Source organism: Symphalangus syndactylus, chromosome 10 (genome assembly GCF_028878055.3).
Source record: "Symphalangus syndactylus isolate Jambi chromosome 10, NHGRI_mSymSyn1-v2.1_pri, whole genome shotgun sequence".
Lineage (NCBI taxonomy): Eukaryota > Metazoa > Chordata > Mammalia > Primates > Hylobatidae > Symphalangus > Symphalangus syndactylus.
The window spans coordinates 28,542,501-28,563,446 of NC_072432.2; the positions used below are offsets into that span (position 1 = coordinate 28,542,501).

At 38.4% G+C, this 20,946-nt stretch overlaps 1 protein-coding gene and 1 pseudogene across 2 annotated transcripts in view; both read right to left on the reverse strand.

The window, feature by feature from the left end:
• Window positions 1-2,245: 2,245 nt before the first annotated feature.
• C10H10orf67 (chromosome 10 C10orf67 homolog) overlaps window positions 2,246-20,946 on the reverse strand; it is a 152,953-nt gene continuing 134,252 nt past the window's right edge. For both annotated transcript variants that reach the window (XM_055296761.2, XM_055296760.2), the window contains one exon: window positions 2,246-2,683. In XM_055296761.2, the coding sequence (XP_055152736.2) occupies window positions 2,607-2,683 (77 nt within the window). In that variant the 3' untranslated portion in view covers window positions 2,246-2,606. The remainder of the gene's footprint in view (window positions 2,684-20,946) is intronic.
• Window positions 19,960-20,025, reverse strand: LOC129492473 (uncharacterized; annotated as a pseudogene).

Sequence of the window (20,946 nt, forward strand, 5' to 3'; positions counted from 1 at the left end):
TCTTGAGCTAAATTCGGCAAACAAGGCTTAGGAATGAAATCAACAGAAGAAGAAATGAGATTTAACTTAGCATTTGCAAATGCCGGAGAGATTAAGTCGTCTTTCATATCTGCTCAAAATGTGTACTAATTTTTGTCTGCATGTTGCAGGCTGGTTATGGCCAAACACATCTCAACTTTGACTTTATTCCAGTGGGAAGCAGTGAACACACTCCCCTGACGCAGAAAGGCAAAGAAATTGTGGCCACTCTTGTTTTTGCCAGTGCATAACCTGTTGTTCTAACGGCATTTTAAAATAAAGTCAGCTGCTTCTAAGTCACTATGTTTTATAGACATATTTATTTCTATTTTTTAGTGGAAAGACTGGCTTCACAGTTTTCTCTATATCTGCGATGATTGATTTTTTATTCAACTAACTTTTATTTACCTTGCAATAATGTTCTGGACCAATGTGATAAATTACAGATATGCAAATTTCTTTCAATGGTGTTGTAAGTGTGTCTAGCTGGAGCTGAATAACTCCTTGCAAGTCAGTCTGTGCGTGCTCAGGACCCCAGGGAGCTGATCAAAGCACCCATTCTCTTTCATCCCCGGTATTCTCCTCCAAACTATTTCGATACAATATGTTTCCATGATGCACTTAATGTGCTAGGGACATAGAACTCATTACAACCTAGCTAGTTCTGCGGACCTCTTTGTTCCGCGGCAGAAAGTCAAAGAAAAAAGGAAAAGCGCTGCCAGTTGCCAGCTTTCTGAAATGCTAAAGCATGCGTCATTTTTCACCAGGTCTCGTCTTGATATCCTCAAAAGACAAACTATGAAACCGGCCTCAGCCCTTTCTGGCATTAATTACACTGCTGTCCAGCCGATCTGTTTTTCCTATTATATGCATTTCTCAGCAGGGATTTTTTTTTTTTTTTTTGCAAGACTAATGCAGCTGCAAGTTAAACTATGAATGCATTTTCATCACTATGGGAAAAAATAAGTAAAAAGGCTGCAAAACATAGAGCAAAACTTTTGAAGGACATCTGATGGACAACAGATACAGGGCAGGACCTGGGTGGTTTGCAATTTCTCTCAACCTGAAATTGGCTGAGAGCCTCAGAAATTTCCAATACATCCAGTGTTCTGTGGAGACCTTTATTGTGCCATTTGAAACTTTATTTTGGTACCCAGATAAATCTTGAAGGTTCAAGTTACTATTAAAGTTCTGAAATGAAGCAGTTTGATATTGCACCCAACCAGGAGGCTGCTTCCAAGGAATTTCTGCCCAGGACGATGGCACAGAGAATACAAATTTTATTTCATTTCCTCTGTTTCTTGTAGGGCTGATTGGTTGGTGGAAATGGCTGGCAGCCAGTTCTGGGAAAGATTCCAGACCTGACTCCGATTAACCCTCTCTGGTGAAACTCTGCTGGAAACCAACTCACCAGCAATTGCCATTAATCTACTTACTAATTAAGCCAATTCATTTCTAAAGGAGAAAAATTCCTTTCTTTAGCCAAACTGATGGGAGGAAATTTGAAAGAAGCGCCAAACTGTGTAACTGTAATTCAGCCAAGGACTGCTAAAACAAGGTGTTGATATATAGCAGCAGATTTAAAACAAGTTTCTAGGGCAACACTCCTTTGGAGACAGCGGCATATAGTGTATAGTAGATGAAGCTCGAATAATGCTCCACAGCGCTATACCATCCCGTGTACTTGCGTTGAAAATAACACTTCTCTCTCCAATTAAATCTTGTTCCTTTTACGCACAAATAAATCACCTCTGCAGCTTTCTTTTGAACTAAAGAATATCAGCTTTATGTGACAACTACCACAAATATATTTCTTGAGACTTAATAAATAACTTTAGAATTCTGTAATCCAGAGCCTACGATTCAGATACAGGCTCTTAACAAGGCCTTACTTGTAGTTAGGGGAATAGAAAGAACCAAGTTGGACATTACGCATGGAAGAAAAGCAGACCCGCCTTTTGGTAAATGGTGTCTGGCATTCCAACAGAATCTTGGTTTGCATCCTTACCAGGAAGCAAAACTCCAAAGAGTTTCCCTACTTACTAAAGAACTTCTGACAGCCTTTAAGATGCGGCTAGGTGCCCTGTGCCGGGGTAAGATAAGAATGAATCTTCCTTGAGGAAATGTACGATCTCCCTCTAGTCTTCATGACACACCTTCATGGGGACTAGTTATTGGGCAAGGAGACAGCAAATCAAGTTGATGCTTTTGGTATAGAAAGACTGGATTAGAGAGGGAGTCAAACTTTTTAATTAAAGTCCGTTCCTTCCCATTCTTAGACGCCTGGGCTCTTCTGAGTCCCCGGAGCGCCTGAATGGATGTGGTTGCCCTGCAGGTTCAGTGCGCCCCGCTCACCCCGCACCAGCCAGGGCTTTCCTTAAAGGCGTGGAAAGGAGCGCGGACAAGGCGCGCATTGAGGTCTATTCGAGCGCAGTGCTGGTTAATGTACATAATCTGGAGAGATTAAACAATTAGTTTAGAAAATCCTTGGAGATAGTATCCTTTGCGAGGGAGGCACCTTACACCAGGACGGCGAGGCCACTCTTTCTGAGGCCCCGTCTGCGCAGCCCAGGCTTCTGCTCGGTTAATCAACAGTCTGCGGGGCTGCTCCAGCGCATGGATGGCTCCTCCAAGGACTCTTCTTTTGGGGATTCTGACAACTTCCCTAAACGTGAAGAAAGGTGGACAGACATAAACTTGGTTTTACTTACCATACACAAACCACTCCCCACTCTTCCCCCAAAGCATTTTGCGTCATTTTTTTTAGTGGGTCCTCCCTGCCCTGGCCCTACTTGGGAGCCTCCTCAGGAACCTGGAAGAGAGATGGTGAAGGAGGTAGGGCAGGCAGGCAGATTATCCTTGGCCTTCCAGACAGCGTGTGCCAGCCAAGCTTTGCTCTGAGACAGTCTGGGGCTCTCCGGCAGCCCCAGACTGCAGGAACGGTCTTAGGTGCCCCTGATAAAGGCCAGTACTCAACATTCTACTGAAGCCATTGTAACAGAATAAAAAAAGTGGGAAGAGTTGTCTGTGTTTGGGCCCAGGGATTTGATTTTTCCAAGATTTAAATTTCCATTTGCTTTGCAATCTTTCTTCCATGTGAAATAGAAAATTATGAATGAGAAGGAAAGAAAACCACATTGGCCCTGGGCTCTGAAACTGGGGAATGGAAAGATGTCCGCACCCCCCCAACCTCAACATTGAGCTCTCTGCCCTGTGGGGAGGGACATTTACCTGGTGCGTAAATTGTGAGGAAAGCGTTGGGGGTCTGAGACAGGAAAGCCACAACATGGGATGTGATGTTCCAGCTTTGAAGGGGAACAAAGGCCCTGGGCTAATCCCAGTGAAAGCCAGGAGCGTGGAGAAGGCAACAAAGCATTGCAGCCTGCGGTCACCGGTAGGTGTCAATGTGGACACTTATAGCCGGGGCAGTGGGAGAGGGGAACACAGAGGAGCCAGGCTGTCATTCCAAGGCTTAACATGAACAAAGATAAAAACGTGACAACCTCGGCTTTCAATGGTTGGGAGGTTCAAAGTGGAGTGCTCCAGAGCCTATCTGGGTCAAGTCTTTTCTGCAGAAGGGCCTTTCTTTTTCTAGTCAAGTATCAACCAGGAAAGCCCCAAGGGCCTTTTCCCAAGGTAACTTTTCTTGCTCAAAGCTTTCTTTAAAGTGATGTCCAATGCTACACACTGCCACAAGCTCCGTAGCTTGTGAGATGCCTGGAAATAGCATAAAGGGCATTGTTTTCTGCACCCCAGAAACTCCAGGAGGCTGCATTCAGTCCTTATGAACTTGAACAGGCTACCTAAACTTTCTGGATAAGCTTCCTGTATTCTTTTGCACATTTAATGAAAAGAAATGAAATTTCTTTTTATAAAACTATGCATACATGTAGATGAGTCAATGGGTTCCATAATTTAGAAAAGTACTCATCTTACAAAGAAGTTCTGGTAGTACAATGTTGAAGGAATAGTGGAAACTTGCTAGAGTTAAGTATACTGGAGATTTTAGTCTATTAGAAATCAGCAGACAAGGAATTTACCAACAAATAAATCTCCTGAACAATCTGGGAAAGATAATTAAGAATCTTCTACTAATACAACCCATTAACAAAGATTATCTTAGAAAATCAGTAAATGGACATGATAAATTATGTTTATACGAATAACTCAGAAACATTGCTTTTTAAAAAATGTTACCACTAAAACCAAAATACAAGTTAAAAAAATCATAATGTAATAAATTCTGATTTTCTTTAGTTGAAGTAAGTCTCCTAAATAATAAAAAAGGATGTAAATATCCTTAAAAGACTAATGACATTTCACAGGTAATGCAATTTAGAAAGAAACACTTCCATGTTTTCTTTTCCAACAATGTGCATTTTTGTAAACTGCTATAAATTGCAATTCAAAAGCACTGATCTCGCCATCCCCAATCATTTTTTATACTGATCAAATGAATGCAGATACTCCCATTTGGGAGGGGCAACATGACATTTCACTTGGCAGTTCTAAACAGGTCACAGACCTTTCACAGACCCTAAGGCAGTGGGAGGGAGCTCTTTACTAAACCGTGTAACCAAATCAAACCAATGGTTACCCCTTTTCAAAACCAATGGAATGGTTTGCACAATGCTATTCACATAGCAGTACAGAAACTGAAAGGATGGTCATCCAATGGAAATTTCTTCCCTTTTGTTTAAACTTGCAGAGCTCAAAAAGTAATACTTGAGGGAAAACAATTACATGTGCTATGATAAAAATAATAAAAAATACACATGCATTTTTGTTGGCACCACAGGGCTCAGCTGTAACTGTCCATTTGTATGTATATATATGCACATGTATGTATGTATATGCATGTATATTTATTGAAGATGTTGCTTTGTTTGAAATCTTCGGCACAAAGACACAACAATGCTGCCCTGGAGATGACCTATTGCTTTCAAGTTGCTTGAACACATCAGAATTTCCATTGTTAGGGTTGATTAATTGAAACTGATAAGTTACCATGAATAAAGATTGTTTTTCTGTTTAATGTGGTGGGCCTGATTTGGTAAATGCCTCATTCATGTAGCTTTGCAGTGCAGCATATGGATAAAAGTCATTCAGTATCACAAACATATACAATTTATTATGCTTGTATGGGCACAGCCAAAGGCCTTTCTATTTTAATGACAAAGTTTCAATGAAAAATTTCATTTAAAGAGTTACATAAAGTGTGATTTTATAATTTATTCTTAGAGTTTCCAGCTCTGACTTTCTGTGGATAATTTAAAAGATATAATATTTTAATACAGTTTAAAAAAGATGTATGTCTCCAAGTTATGCCTCACCATTAGTCATTGGAAAAAAAGCAGAATCTATCTTAAATGTTAGCAGACACGCATGAAGAGAAAGCACTGTCATCTGATGCCACCTCTGTGCCATACTCTTGATAAAGTTACTATAAATGTTTCATTGCGAGGCCACCAATTGCAGCTCACACTGCCCAGTTTACGAGAAAATGCAAAGGAGTTTGTTTGGTGAATAACATGCCAACTTCCTAAAGGCTTTTTTTTGTTTTGTCTTAATGAATGAAGTCAGAAGACAACATTTTGAAAATAATTTAGGGACTATCACATGAAAAATCCCAGTGGACTTATTAATGTTTTTCACAATTTAATTACTGTGAACTTCCTTTACTGGAAAGCTGATGTCACTTTGAAAAGAGTTAACTACATTAAAAATGTTCATGAATATTTACCAATAAAGGGAAGGTTGCTAATTTTTTGTAATGATGCTGTACAAAAACTTTTATTTTTTGCCTTTTTCGATTAGGTTGCTCAGGTAGTAATGAAAAATATGAAAGGCATGCTAATGAACTCATGAATCGACTGTACTAAACCATCAAAGAGATAGTTACCGTATTCAGCCTTTAACGTCTCATCAAATAAATTCTCTGGTCATTCATGTCCATGAAACAGTTCAAGTTCATCCAACATTTCTCAATTAAATTAGATGGGTGATTTCAGTTCAGCCCTTCTGGAGAGTAATAAACCACATCGGTCACAGTTGACCACAGCTAGCATGTGTTTAATAAAGGGCTGGATGTCCATTGGAAAGCTAATCAGTACACCGGCACTTGTAAAATTCCCTCCTGCATTTTGAAGTGATAATCTGTATCTAATTTTTAAAGAAAAATTTACTTTCCTTTCACTCTTCTGAGGCCAATTTCTTTTCTGGACCTGAATAGAGATCATTGGTGAAACGGCACCAAATAGCTTTGGTATGTGTACAACAAAAACCCACCTCTTTGTAGAACATAACAAATTATGCAATGTTCACAGATGCGCTTCACATTGTGCCTTTTGTGAGAAAATGAAGGCCCAACTCTATTCCCCACCCCCCTCTTAATGAAAGACTGGGCTGCCAATGCAATCTGTTCTAATCCTAGAGAAAAATAAACACTCTTAATATGGAAGCGTTAGGTAGTTGTCTCTGAAAGGATTTTCATTTGAACATTTGGTCTATGCAATTTTTGCACGTACATATTTGAAGTTACAAGCAGCTAGGTTTTCTTATGAACAGGTGAACAACTTGGAGCCTAAGGATTGAAATGTTAAATGCTCCTGTAACTCACCTGTAACTCACCTTGACATCTGCATATTTAGTGGAAATGCTGTTATCACACAGTTTGATGCTTGAATTTATACGTTCCCAAAGAAATGCAGTAATATTTTAGTCACCGTTTTAAAAACATACACACTGAAAATATTTAAAATGTTGTTTCTGTATCTTGGTTTCTGATTATTCTTATGGGAAAATTGGTAATTAATATATAATTCTGAATAGCAAGGTAGCGATTTCTGCAGAAATGGTGAAGAATGCAGACAGACCTCAGGAGGCCCACCTTACCTCATGGGACTTCCACAAATCCTGGTCTGACTTTTACAGAATGTGCTAGTCATTGAGTGACTGTCTTAGAACATAAATTCCAAGCACTGAGAAAAATCTCTATATCCTCAGTGCCTCACCTAGGCCTTTGCTTAGGCATTCATAAAGTCTGTGGAATGAATGAGTGAATGGATTAACAAAGAGAAGGTAAAACCTAGAAGGCTAAGTAGTGTGTTCCACTTGTTAACCACAGCCTTTGCAGTTCCCTCACACATTGACTCTGGTCTTGGCCCTGTGTCTTGCTTTGGCTAATGGGATAAGAGCAAATGTGACCCCAGCAGAGACTTGAATAATCCTTGTGCATTGGAACCTGCTCTCTTGCTGCTCTGGAGAACCCTGAGACCGCCATGAAAGCAAGCTTGGCTTAGCCTACTTGATAATGAGGGACATGAGGTCTGGTTACCCCTGTCACCCCAGCAGACAGCCAGCATAAGGCCATCAATAACCAGGTGAACACAGAAGCTCAGCGAGACCAGGCAGAAGACCCACCACCTAGACGAAGGCATGTGTACAGGCACAGGTGCTTGGAACAGCATGAAACAGCAGGGAACTGCAAGTCATTTGTGACCACTAGGCTAGAAAGCTCACATAAGGGAGAGGGAGGGGTTATGAATTGTCTTGTAGGCTAAACTGAAGAACTTGATTTTATCTTGAAAGCCATAGAGATCTGCTGAAGGATTCAACAGGGAATAACAAAGTGTGAAAAAGTGAAGCGAAATATGAAATCCTTAGCAACCTCAACATTTAAGACACAGAGCAGGGGCAAAATTGATCAAGCAGGAGAGACTGAGAAGGGCGCTCTGAATAGGAGGAGGAGAACCAGGACAGGTTGGTGTCTTGGAGGTCAAGAGGAGAGTGTTTGGAGAATTAAGGTGAAGGAGACAATGTTTCAGTTCTGTGAGATGAATAAATTCTGAAGATCTAATGTACAGCAGAGTAACTATTTAACCATACTGTATTGTATACTTGAAATTTGCTAAGAGGGTAGGCAGCTCTTAAGTGTTCTCATCATAAAAGGAGGAGGAAGAGGAGAAGGATGAAAGAAGAGATGGAGAGGAAGAAAATGGTCAAATGATAAATATGCCAGTTAGCTTGACTGTGGTGATCATTTCTCTTAAGTATATATAATTTTTATTTGTCAATTATATCTCAATAGAGCTATTCACAAAAAAATTAAGGGGCCAGGCACAGTGGCTCAAGCCTGTAATCCCAGCACTTTGGGAGGCCAAGGCATGTGGATCGCTTGAGCTCAGGAGTTCAAGACCAGCCTGGGCAACATGGCGAAATCTTGTCTCTACCAAAAATATAAAAACTTACTGGGCGTGGTGGCACACACCTGTGGTCCCAGCTGTTTGGGAGGCTGAAGTGGAAGGATCACTTTAGCCCAGGAGGCGGAGGTTGCAGTGAGCCAAGATTGCACCACTGCACTCCAGCTTGGGCAATAGAGCCAGATTTTGGCAAAAAAAAAAAAAAAAAAAGAATTAAGGAATGCTTAGCAGTAACAAAATCCTGAGGTGAGGTCAAGTGAGATGAGGACTAGAAATTGTATTTGCCATTTGTCAGATTCTGGTGACCCAGTTGATGGCAGTGCCAGAGGGCAATGAAGCCAGGAGAAAAGTGGAGGAAACTGGAGCCAGAGAAGGGGAGCAAGTAGGTTCTGATTTCCCTCAAGCAGGTTCACATCAAAAGGAAGGAGGGGCAGAGGGCAGCTGCTTGCAGAGGAAGCGAAGGAGAGAGTAAGAAAAGGAGGCATGGGCACATTTATGGATGAGAGTACTGGACATGGTGGTGTTCTCCAGGACAAATAGGGATATTGTGAGACCATAACCTAAGTTCTAAGTCTAAATGGAGGTAACCTCAGACTCAATTTTTTTTTTTCCTTTTTGAGACGAAGTCTTGCCCTGTCACCCAGGCTGGAATGCAGTGGTGTGATCTCGACTCACTGTAACCTCCACCGCCTGGGTTCAAGTGATCCTCCCACCTCAGCTTCCCAAGTAGCTGGGACCACAAATGCCTGCCACCATGCCCGGATAATTTTTGTATTTTTAGTAGAGACGGGGATTCACCATGTTGGACAGGATGGTCTCAAACTCCTGGCCTCAAGTGATCTGCGCAACTCGGCCTCCCAAAGTATTGGGAGGATAACAGGTGTGAGCCACCATGCCTGGCCTCAGACTCAGTTTTATCAAACATATATAGATCACTTGCTATCTGCCAGGAAAGTGGCAGGCACATTTTTACACAAGCCTTGTCACATTTGATTCCTTAATGCTAGAACATATGTTGAAGCTTCAAAGAAGTAGCTTTCTAACTGATCAAGGGAACATATCTCTTTTATGGTGAGTACTGAATGGCAGAACTCCTTACCCTAAGTCTTAATACAAAGTGAAAACATATGGCCACTGAACTCATTTGGAATAGTGGGTATCAATTATTTAACGTGGTGCCATCGAAGTTATTAAATTGTTACCTTGTATTTGCTTGCTAGAGCTGCCATAACAAAGTAGCACAAACTGGGTGGCTGAAACCAACAGAAAAGAATTGTCTCAGTTCTGGAGGCTAGAAGTTCAAAATCAAGGTGTCTGAAATTTGTAGGGCCATGCTCCCCCTGAGACCCTGGGTGGAATCCTTCCTTGCCTCCTCCTAGCTTCAGGTCGTGGCCACCGATCCTTGTCAGTCCTTGGCTTGTGGTTGCATCACTCCAATCGCTGTCTCTGCCGTCACATGGTGTCTCCCTGTGTGTTTCTGTCTTCACAGGACGTGTTCCTCTTATGACACTAGTTATATTGAATTGAGTCCACCTAGAAGACCTTGGCTTAATTACATCTGCAGAGACTCTATTTCTAAATAAGATTACATTCATAGGAGCCTGGGATTAAAGTCTCAACATATTCTTGTGAGGCGGCGTGTGTGTGTGTGTGTGTGTGGTATCACAATTCAACCCGTAACACATGCTTTTCCAGAGAAGGCAACTTACTGCCTAGGTCACAGACAGGATACACAAGGAAAAGACTTTTATGAAGATACAACAGAGACTTTAAAAGTGTTCTTTAAAAAAATGACTGGTACTTAACGTATGCTTTGGATACATGGGATAACAATAACTGTGCAGTTGTTTACAAAGATAAAGTGTTCTTAAACTAGATAAAATAAGGTAGAAATCAAATGAAGTTTCTTTTATCCAGAACATGAAGAGAACTGATTTGAACACATAGGATTTTTTTGGTGGGGGAAGAAGAGAGAACAATGGTATAGTGAGTTCATGATTTAGGACTCCATATGGGCCTGATAGATAAAATTTAAAAAGAAAAACAAAAAGACGTACTGGGAGAACAAGATAAACATGTCTCTTGTAACGAAATGTGAAGTAACGAGCCAGCCTGTTAGGAACTGAATTGTGTCTCCCTAAAGATGCTGAAGTCCTAACCTCCAGTACCTATAAATGTGAGCTTATTTAGAAATAGGGTCTTTGCAGATGATCAAATTAAGATGAGGTCATTAGGGTGGACCTTAACCCAATATGTCTGTGTCCTTATAAAAAGCAGGAATCTGAACGCAGAGATGTAGGTAAAGGGAAGGCAATGTGAAGACACAGGGAGAATGTCATCTACAAGTAAAGGAAACTCAGGACTACCAGAAGCTAGGAGACAGTCATGGGACAGATTCTCCCTCACAGTCCTCAGAATAAACCAACCTCACCTTGATTTCAGACTTCCAGCCTCCAGAACTGTGAGAATATTAATTTCTGTGGTTGAAGCCACCTGGTTTGTGGTAGTTTGTTATGGTGGCCTTAGCAAAGGAATACATAACCCAAACCACACGTCTCTTGTTTCAGCTACAGAAACCCATCCTGATGGTCAAGAATAAAGCTCATATTTGGTAACAGATGCTAAATGTGCTCCATGCTGGGTGGAAGAACAAATTCACTTCTTGAAGGCAGAAACTTTAATGAAAGAAAGTCGAGAAACAACAACAACAACAATGGTTTTTAACCTGGGCTATGGCTTTGTAGTGAGCTATGAGCCTAGGAAGGTTAGAGGTCACAGACTCACTTCGTGCAGAGGAACTGAGCTAGACCACCTGCTGGCTTGGAGTCTTCAGGACCCTTCATGTCACAGCAAAGTAGGCACCCCCAAACTTATAAGAACTGGCTGTAAACTGGCAGTAAGAGAGGCACAAGAAGCAGTCACAGAACTATATTCAGGAAATATTGTATTGAGACAGAGAGAGAGAGAGAGAGAGACTTGAGCATGCAAACCTAAGTTCCAAAATAAACAAAGGATAGAATGCTAGGCAAGACAAAAGCAAGATAAGCTATCAGAACATGAATTCACTCCAGGTAAATTTAAGTTGATGAAACAGTATGACAAAGATTTTAAAACTTATGCTTAGTATGTTCAAAGAGTTCATGTTTAATGATAATTATCATAAAAAAGGAAAAACCAATTATGATACAAGATAGCCCAGAGTAAAACAAGAACAGTGGCTTTGAAAAAGAACCAATTAAAATTTTTGGAAATAGAAGAGTCACTAAAATGAAACACTAAAACACGGGATAAATTGGCATAGCTGAAAAGAGAATTTGAAAGTTGGAAGGTACTATTGAAGAATTCACCCATATGCACAACAAAGAAAAATTAGAAAATGTAGATTGGAGGCATGGAGAACAGATTGAGTAGTGCTTCAGAAGAAGTAAGCATAGAAAATGTACAAGCAATATTTGAAAAGGTAGTAGCTGAGAGATTTCTAGAAGTAAAGAAATACATGAATCATCAGATCCAAATTTTATCGTGAATATTGATAAAGATAAATACATCATTGGATACATTGAACACCATAAAGAAAACACTAAATAACTACAAATGATTGGAAAATTGACACCAGACTTCTTATAATCCTAAGTAGAGGCTGAACGGTGATGATACAAAAGAAAATGTGGAGGAAAGAATAACTGCCAACCTAGAATTTCATGTCTTGCTAAATTACCATCCAGAGTGAGGTAAAAATTAAGGCAAACAGAATTTACCATCAACAGGCCCTCATAAAGCAAATTACTGAAGTAATGATACTCTAAACATACACATGTACTAAACATATACACATATAAACATATACAATAAAAGAAAAGAAACACAGCTTTCAGCTTTTGAATCAGCATGGGGGAAACAAAATACAGAAAACGTTATCAACCTAAAAGAAAGCAAGAAAGAATAGAAAGTAAAGCAGAATATCAGAAAATACAAAGATAAGGTAATAAGTCCAAATATATCAATAATCACAATTGTAAACAATAAATTCACCTGTTAAAAAGTGGATTTTATCAAAGAGAACTAAAAAGAAAAAAGGTATCATTTTAAGTTGCTTAAAAGAGAAAAATCCAATATAATCATAAAAATATTGAAAAAAATGAAAAAGATACAATGCAAATACTACTAATATGAAAGCTATTATAATGTTATTGATATAAGATACAATAGAATTTAAGACATCAAAGAATTACCAGGGTTAAAGAGGCCAGTGTATGCAACAATCCACCAAGAAAAAATATGATAAACCAGGAAGCATTTAACATAGCTTTAAAATGTATAACAAAAAACTGAGAATTACTAAGAGAAACTGATCAATCTTCAGTCATAGAAAGATATTTTTATATTTCTGTTTCAGAAAACATAAGAGATTAGGCATACAATAAATTAGAAGAATAAAGCATGTCTGAACTACCAAATTAATAAGACGAGCTAATAGAAAGGTTACAAGGAAATTAGGAGTCATTAATTAAAGGTAAAGCAATCTCAGTGAAGCATATTTAAAAATCTCTGTGTTAAAGAGACAATCATGATGGAATAAAATATTTAGAGTCAAGCAACAGTTAAAGTGCTGTCAAAATTTATGGGATGCAACTAAAACATTTTTAGAGTCATAAATGCATTTATTAATATGTAATAAAAATAAAAAATGAGTAAGCTAGAGGAAAAAACAGAAATATCTTTTAAAAATGGAAGGAAATAGCAGAGAAACACAAAAATCCAACAACCAAAAAAAGCAGAGCAAATTAATAAACCAAAAATTAGTACTTTAGAAAAGACTAAAAATCATATAACACTTTGACAGGATTAAGAACAAACATATGGTAAATATATAAAACAACATCAGGGAGAGTCTGGGTGCAGTGGCTCATGCCTGTAATCCCCAGCACTTTGGGAGGCTGAGGTGGGCAGATCACTTGATGTCAGGAGTTTGAGACCAGCCTGGACAACATGGCGAAACCCTGTCTCTACTAAAAATAGAAAAATTAGCTGGGCGTGGTGGCACGCACCTGTAATCTCAGCTACTTGGGAGGCTGAGGCAGGAGAGTCGCTTGAACCTGGGAGGCGGAGATTGCAGTGAGCTGAGATCTTGCCACTGCACTCCAGCCTGGGCGACAGACCAAGACTTTGTCTCAGAAAAAAGAAAACATCAGGGGCAGAAAAGGGGCATAATTACAGATATTTTTGAATTAATAGGAGAATACAATGAACAAGTTTATTTCAATGTATTTGAAAACCTAGATCAAATGGATTGCCTAGAAAAAATGTTGCTGCAATTGACTCAATAAAAAAATAGAACACTAACAGCTATTAAAGCAGTTAAATTTGTATTCGAAAATCTCTCTCACCTTCACCAAGGACACTAGGTCCAATTTGACAAATTTTTCACACCATCAAAGAAGAGATATCTTTTTTTTTTTTTTTTGAGACAGAGTCTCACTCTTTTGCCCAGGCCAGAGTGCAGTGGCATGATCTCGGCTCACTGCAACCTCTGCCTCCCGAGTTCAAGAGATTCTCCTGCCTCAGCCTCCTGAGTAGCTGGGATTACAGGTGTGCACCACCACACCCGGCTAATTTTTGTATTTTTAGTAGAGACAGGGTTTCACCATGTTGGTCAGGCTGGTCTCAAACTCCTGACCTCACGATCCGTCTGCCTCTGCCTCCCAAAGTGTAAGCCACCATGCCCGGCTGAGATATCTATTATATACTAACTTTAATCATCTGAAAGAAGAGGTAGAAGAAGGTAATCCTTTCTACTGAGTCGAGTACAGCCTTTATATCCAAACTACATAATGGGAATTCAGGGAAAAAAAATATAGACCAAACTCAGAAGGAAAATTCTAAATAAAAGACCAGGAAATTAAAATTAATTATCAACACGAAAGTTAAGAAATATAAGTATAATTTAACATGAGAAAATGTATTAATGTATTTCAACATTAACAGATTAAAGGAGAACGACCACAGTTATCAGCTTAATAGGTAAAGGGGGAAAACCAGGTAAAGCTTAGCCATCAATTTGTTATAAAAACTTTCAGCACCTGCTATAGAAGAGAACTTCAGTGACTTGATTAAAGAATAGCTATCACAAACCTACAATAAACATCATACTTCATGATGGCACTTTAGAAATTATCCTGTTAGAGAGAGAAACCAAAAAAGGGTGCCACCGACTGCTCTATTACAATACCGGAAATTCTAGCCAGTGCATTAAGACAGGAAGAAGATATTTGTGAAGCGTGAAACTAACAAAGAGATAATGTTCAGAATGTATAGACTCCTATAAAAAAGAACCACCCAATTATAGAAAAATCATCTACTTCTAGCACCAAGCAATTCATAGACGAGGAAACTAAAATGGTTAATAAACATAAAAAATTATTCTTACTAGTTATCAGGGAATTTCAAAAAAAGAATAAATGCAATTTCACACCCATCATATCAGCAAAAATTAAAAATATGGCAACTCCAAGTGTTAGTAGGAAAATAGAACAATACAAACTCATAACCTACTGATACGTGTGTAAAGTAGTGTAACCAATTACTAGCACATTCTGACACTATCTAGTAAAGTTACTAGAACTCAGCAGCTCCTCTTCTAGGTATTTAGTGAACCTCTCACACATGTACACTATGAAAAATAGCAGCTATTTATGAATCTAACAAATTGAAAATCTTCTGAATTCCCATCAACAGCAGAATGAATATATTGTAGAATATTCATACTATACAATGGAATATACTATACAGCAGGTAAAATAAATGAATTCAAGCTACATACAGCAAAATGCTCTAAATAAATTTCAAAAACATTTATAGGTAAAAATTAAGAACACATACTTCCACCATCATGGATATAATGCTTGAAAACATGCCAAATGATGTTATAAATTGTTTGTACATGTATAAGAGTGTGTGTCTGTGTAGTGATATAAAATATGTATGATTGACAAACTCTAAAATCAAGGCAGTGGTTACCTCTGGGGAGAGAAGGAGGAATGATATCAACTCAGTCTTCACTGTCTTACTTTTATGACTCAAGCATGGCAAAATCTAATCGAGCCAGGTGATGTTCAACATATAATTCTCTGTATTCCCTTAATATCTGAAAGATTTCATAATAAAAAAGTTTCTACATTAACTATGTCTATAAATAAAATTATTTCATCATTTTTCGATCAACTGTAGCTCACATTTGTGTATAATTTAATAGTAGACAAAATACTTCCTTCCTGTAACATCTTTTTTTCCATGTGATTGTTTATTTGAAGATGGGCAACTTTGATTAAAGAAGTTGAACAAGACAGGAATGTGATAAGCTGAAGATTGAAACCCAGTGACATTTGTAGAAGCCAACACTTCGTAAATACCACTTTTCTGATCTCAGTTTATTCCCACAATTTCTGAAATGGAGGTTCCTGCAGCTGAAAGGAATATTAATATGGTACCTTTCATATACGAAGATGTCATGTCAAACTCAGTTAAGAGTACGCTTGGTAAGCCCATGGATTTGTATGAATCCATGTATAATATCCTGTAACATTTTGCCAGCAGACTCATTCCTAAATTAAAAAGTTAATACCCACTTGTCTCTGCACTAATTAAACCCTTTCTCAGTATTTTGTTAGTACCATAATGGCTTATATGGTTTATAATGCCTCTTAAATGACCACAATATCAGTCTGCAACCAGGCAGCAAGGTTTGGGATGAAATCATTGTCACAGGGCAGAGAAGCTGCTGGAATCCAACACATGGCTCAACTGGACTAACAATACACACCAGAAACATTCTTGTCTCCTGCCTCATGCTTTAGAGAGCTTTAAGCACCAGGTGTAGGTGACATAAGGAATGTGATTAGTGGTATTTATTAAATGAAATATTGTCTATGGATGCTTAAAAACATCACTAGACTGAAATAAGACAGTCCATCAAATTAATAAGGGACATTTCAATAGGTATTAGCCTAACCTTTTTTTCTACTAAATTTTTATGATCTTGCAAATTCAAAGTAATTACCTGCCTATTTATTTCAAAGATTAACACTGTATTTTCAAAGCATATGGGTTGCCTTCCCTTTTCATTTCTAACATTTTTCAATCCCAATCTGACCTATGGACAGAGCCTGAGTTACAGAGAGAGCTTCTTATTTTTGTCATCACTTCTCTAATCCAGTTGGTCATCCTAACCAATTTCTATACCATTCAGAATTCGCTGTATTTGGAAGGAAAAATTGAGAGACAGGCTGCTGATCGTCCAGGTTTTTATTGGTTTGTTTGTGTTGAGACAGAGTCTTTGTTGCCCAGGCTGAAGTGCAGTGGCACCATCATGGCTCACTGCAGCCTCCACCTCCCTGAGCTCAGGTGATCTTCCCACCTCAGCTTCCCTAGTAGCTGGGACTACAGGGGCACATCACTACACCAGGCTAATTTTTTTTTTTTTTTTTTTTTTTGTAGAGACGGGGCTTCCCCATGTTGCTCAGGTGGTTCTCAAACTCCTGAGCACAACAGATCCACCTGCCTTGGCCTCCCAAAGTACTGGGATTACAGGTGTGAGCCACCACTCCCAGCCCCAGGTTTTAATTTATCATCTAATATGCTAAATTATATGCCTCAAGTATTAATAGAAAATATCTCTAAATAAATGTATAAAAAGCAAGGGAAATTCCTAAGAAAAGGTAGTTGAGAATTAGCACAAGTCTCAAAGACAAAGATGACATGTACGACCTAGAAATATAAAATTTGAATAATAGGTAACTGACGGTAATAAGGGAAGTAATGGAAAAGTTGGTGGCAGTGAAATTAACATTTACAGACCCCATAATACATTATATTTAATAAATCAGGTTAGTCCTGGTACTTAACTCACAATTCATTGATTAACTCCTTCTAACATTTTTATGGCCATCAATTCTATGTGAAATATATTGTTTGGATATACATTGTAATATTATAAAATGTGCACTTGAATATGAATCTGAAAACCTTAACAAATTATATCCATTATAGCTGACAGTCTAGAGATAATATATAAAACAATGCTAACACTTACGCCTGAAACTTCTTTTTATCTCTTATCTAACTTCCAATTTCTTACGTGATTTTAAAACTTGTTTTTGTATTTAAAACAACAGGGGCAACTGAACTTCACTTTCAAACAATATTTATTTTTATAAATCAGTGCAAAATATACTTACTGAAAATACATCTTGGGTCCAAAGCTTCAAAGGGCAAAAAGAAAGATTTTAAATTATATCTAATATATTACGATTGTTCTGTCCTTTAAAACCCTTTTCAGATCACCCCCTGGATGTTTCTTCCCTATAAGTCTCAGAGAATTAACAACACAATGTAATCTAGGTTTAAATTTGGGTTTCTCCTGTGTTTCAGATACTGATGTTTGAGCTTTCTCTTCCTGACAAGCCACTTAAAGAGTCACTGTTACTTTGAGGTTTTATCTATAAGATTCGTGTCTTTTGGGCTCATTAAGAAAATTTCCAAAGATTACAATGTCAATAGCACTTAATTACTGGACTGTGAGAAAGGTCTTCTTGAGTACATAAAATCTGTGGCAGTGCACAGTACACAATGGGCAGCTCAGATCCCAAATTTTATCACAAGTAAGTAGCAAACAAATTAATAATGTTACCTGTGCTCTCTTGGATAATTACTACTGCATAAAAACTGCTTTGAAATGTTGCAGATAGTATTGTACCTCACTTTTTTAATCCCCTTAGAGTAACCAGGATTTATTTGTCTCAAACTTTCTATGTTGCATGCACCAGTTGACTTTCTTGTTCTGTTTAGAATTTTTAGAACTTGCAACATAACAAAAAGTCATTTTCAACCGGCCTAGGAAAGACATATCACCGATATAACATTATTTTAAATTATATTTTATATTTTACTTTACTCTTTTCAAAATATATACTGTACATTTTGATACTATTGCTAGATTTTAGTTTTTACTTATGCCTGGTAGAAAATCAGCTATTAAAGAAGCAAAGCAGGCTGGACACAGTGGCTCATGCCTGTAATCTCTAGCACTTTGAAGTATGTATGGCAGCAGGATAGCTTAAGTCCAGGAGTTTGAGACCAGTCTAGGCAACATAGTGAGACCCTGTCTCTACAAAAAATAAAGAAATTAGCTTGATGTGGTGGTGGTATGTGCCTGTAGTTCCAGCTACTCAGAATGCTGAGGCAGGAGGATCACTTGAGCCCAGGAATTTGAGACTGCAGTGAGCTATGACTGGACCACTGCACTCCAGCCTGGATGACAGAGCAATATCCCATCTCAAGAAAAAAAAAGCAGTAGAGATTAGCTGTTTTAATTTATTAGCCTACTGTTTAGGGCATCACTGCTTTCATGGGGAGATTAAAATATAGATTTGCAAGGCTTTAGCTTGGGATTATACTATGAACAGCCCAAGAGGACAGGTAGAGAGAGGAATTAGCTAGGCATGTCACATATATGATCTCACTTCATCCTCATAAAAAACCTATGAGGTGGAGTTGCCATGTCTGTTTTACACAACAGGGAGCACTAAGATGAAGGCACCAGTGAGTAAGTAGTCATCTGAGCTTGGAAACTCTGTCAGCCTCCAAAGCCCAGGTTCTCTCTGTTACACCATGGATTTTCCACACTGTGTTTTATTGAAAATGGGATATTTTCCATGTTGTCATGCATGAATCTTGGGGCAGGTGAAAATAATTGAGTGGGGATTAGCACGGACCCTTAGCCTACACTGGATTTGAATCCAGCTGCTCTACTTATTTGCAATATAAACCTAGCAGTTTACGAACCTCTCTGTATTCAGTGGTCTTATCTGTAAAATGGGGGAAAGCAAGAGTACCCACCTCATCGAGTTTTTGTGAGGATTAAAGTAAAAACGTGAAAGGCATTTAGAATATTATGTATATCTACTGAATGCTAGTTATACATAATTTCACAAAGTATTTTGTGGTGTGAAAGTATAGCCTGAGAAGTTCAACCTTTGATGCCAACACTGAGGACTCTGTAACAGAAAGGATAATATTCCATAGGATATTTTAAATATTAATGTTCCTATCCTATTTACATATTTAAAAATGGAATGCATTTTAACTTTAAAGTGTTCGGTTGGTATCTCTTACCAAATAGGTTATAGTAACCCCTTATGCTTTATGTACCTGTATTAGTCCATTCTCACGCTGCTATAAAGAACTACCAGAGACTGGCTAATTCATGGAGAAAAGAGGTTTAATTGACTCACAGTTTCACAGGCGTAACAGGATGCATGGCTAGGAGGCCTCAGGAAACTTACAATCATGGTGGAAGGGGAAGTAAGCATGTCTTACAATGGAGGAGCAGGAGAGAGCGAGAGAGAGAGATAGTGAAGTGCCACACACTTTTAAACCATCAGATCTCATGAGAACTTCCTATCATGAGAACAGTAAGGGGGAAATCAGCCTCCATAATCCAGTCACCTCCCACCAGGCCCCTTCTCCAACTGGACGTGAGATTTGGGCGGGGACACAAATCCAAACCATATCAATACCTAATACCTCTTTAATAGGTATTTTTGAATTAGTGCTTGAAGGCATTAATAATGTAGTAAACTATTTCCGGGGGGTCTGAAGAGGGTAGTCAACCTTGTAAAGTACTTTGGAAGCTTGGAATAACTTGTTTGGTGAAGATTAGCAATAATCTTGGCTAATTTGGCCCTTTGATTAGCAATAATTGCACCTCAGATAAGCCTTATTGGCTGCAATATTGCCACTGCACAAAGCTATTTTGGCCCTTTAAATGTCCAGCCTGCCTGAAAGCCACCTGCAAGGCATTACCACTAAAGATGATGCTTTCTAAATAGAAGATTCATTTACTCCCCAAATTAGAAAATTAGTAATTCAGCTTTCCTCTTAACATGCATTTAGTTGTTTTTATTCAGTAAAAATAGGAAATTTATTTCTAGTAAATTTTGGATTAACTGGAACCAATTAATAAGAAATTTTTGTTAACTGGATTATTTCCCAAAACTATCTTCAGAGGGAAGAACATTACATGTCAAAGCTGTATCTGAGATTGAATACAAGGAAATTTCATGGTTATGTCCACAGGCATCTGGTGTGAGCATTTTATCTTATGGCTCTTCTATAGTGCTGATTAATATTCAGAATGATGAGCCTTATAGCACACTGTAAAATTATGGCTCATAAAACATATTTATATTCAATTTTATTAGTAAGGCAAACAAGTGAGCTAATAGATTTTAGGAGGATTTTCAGTAGACAGAGCGGCAATAACTCTACATTTTGCATTTTCAGGGCTTAGAAAAGGGAGTGACGGTGTTTGTTTCAGTGGGGCTGCCTTATGTGTCATGTGGCCATCAAAATTTATTTGTGTTACTTCAAATGGACCTTTGCAAAATGGTTTTCTTGGCTAGGGAAAGTCAATTTTCAAGGCAAAATCCTCAACTGAATTTTTAGGGAATGGAATTCTATGGTTAATTAAACTTCCTAACAAAAATTGCAGGCCATAAGTGAATTAATATAGAAGTAGAAAACCAAATACTGCATGTTCTCACTTATAAGAGCTAAACATCGGGTACACAGGGACATAAAGATGGGAATAACAGACACCAGCATCTCCAAAAGGAGGGAGGGAGGAAGGTAAGGGTTGAAAAACTTCCTATCCCATACTGCGTTCACTAAT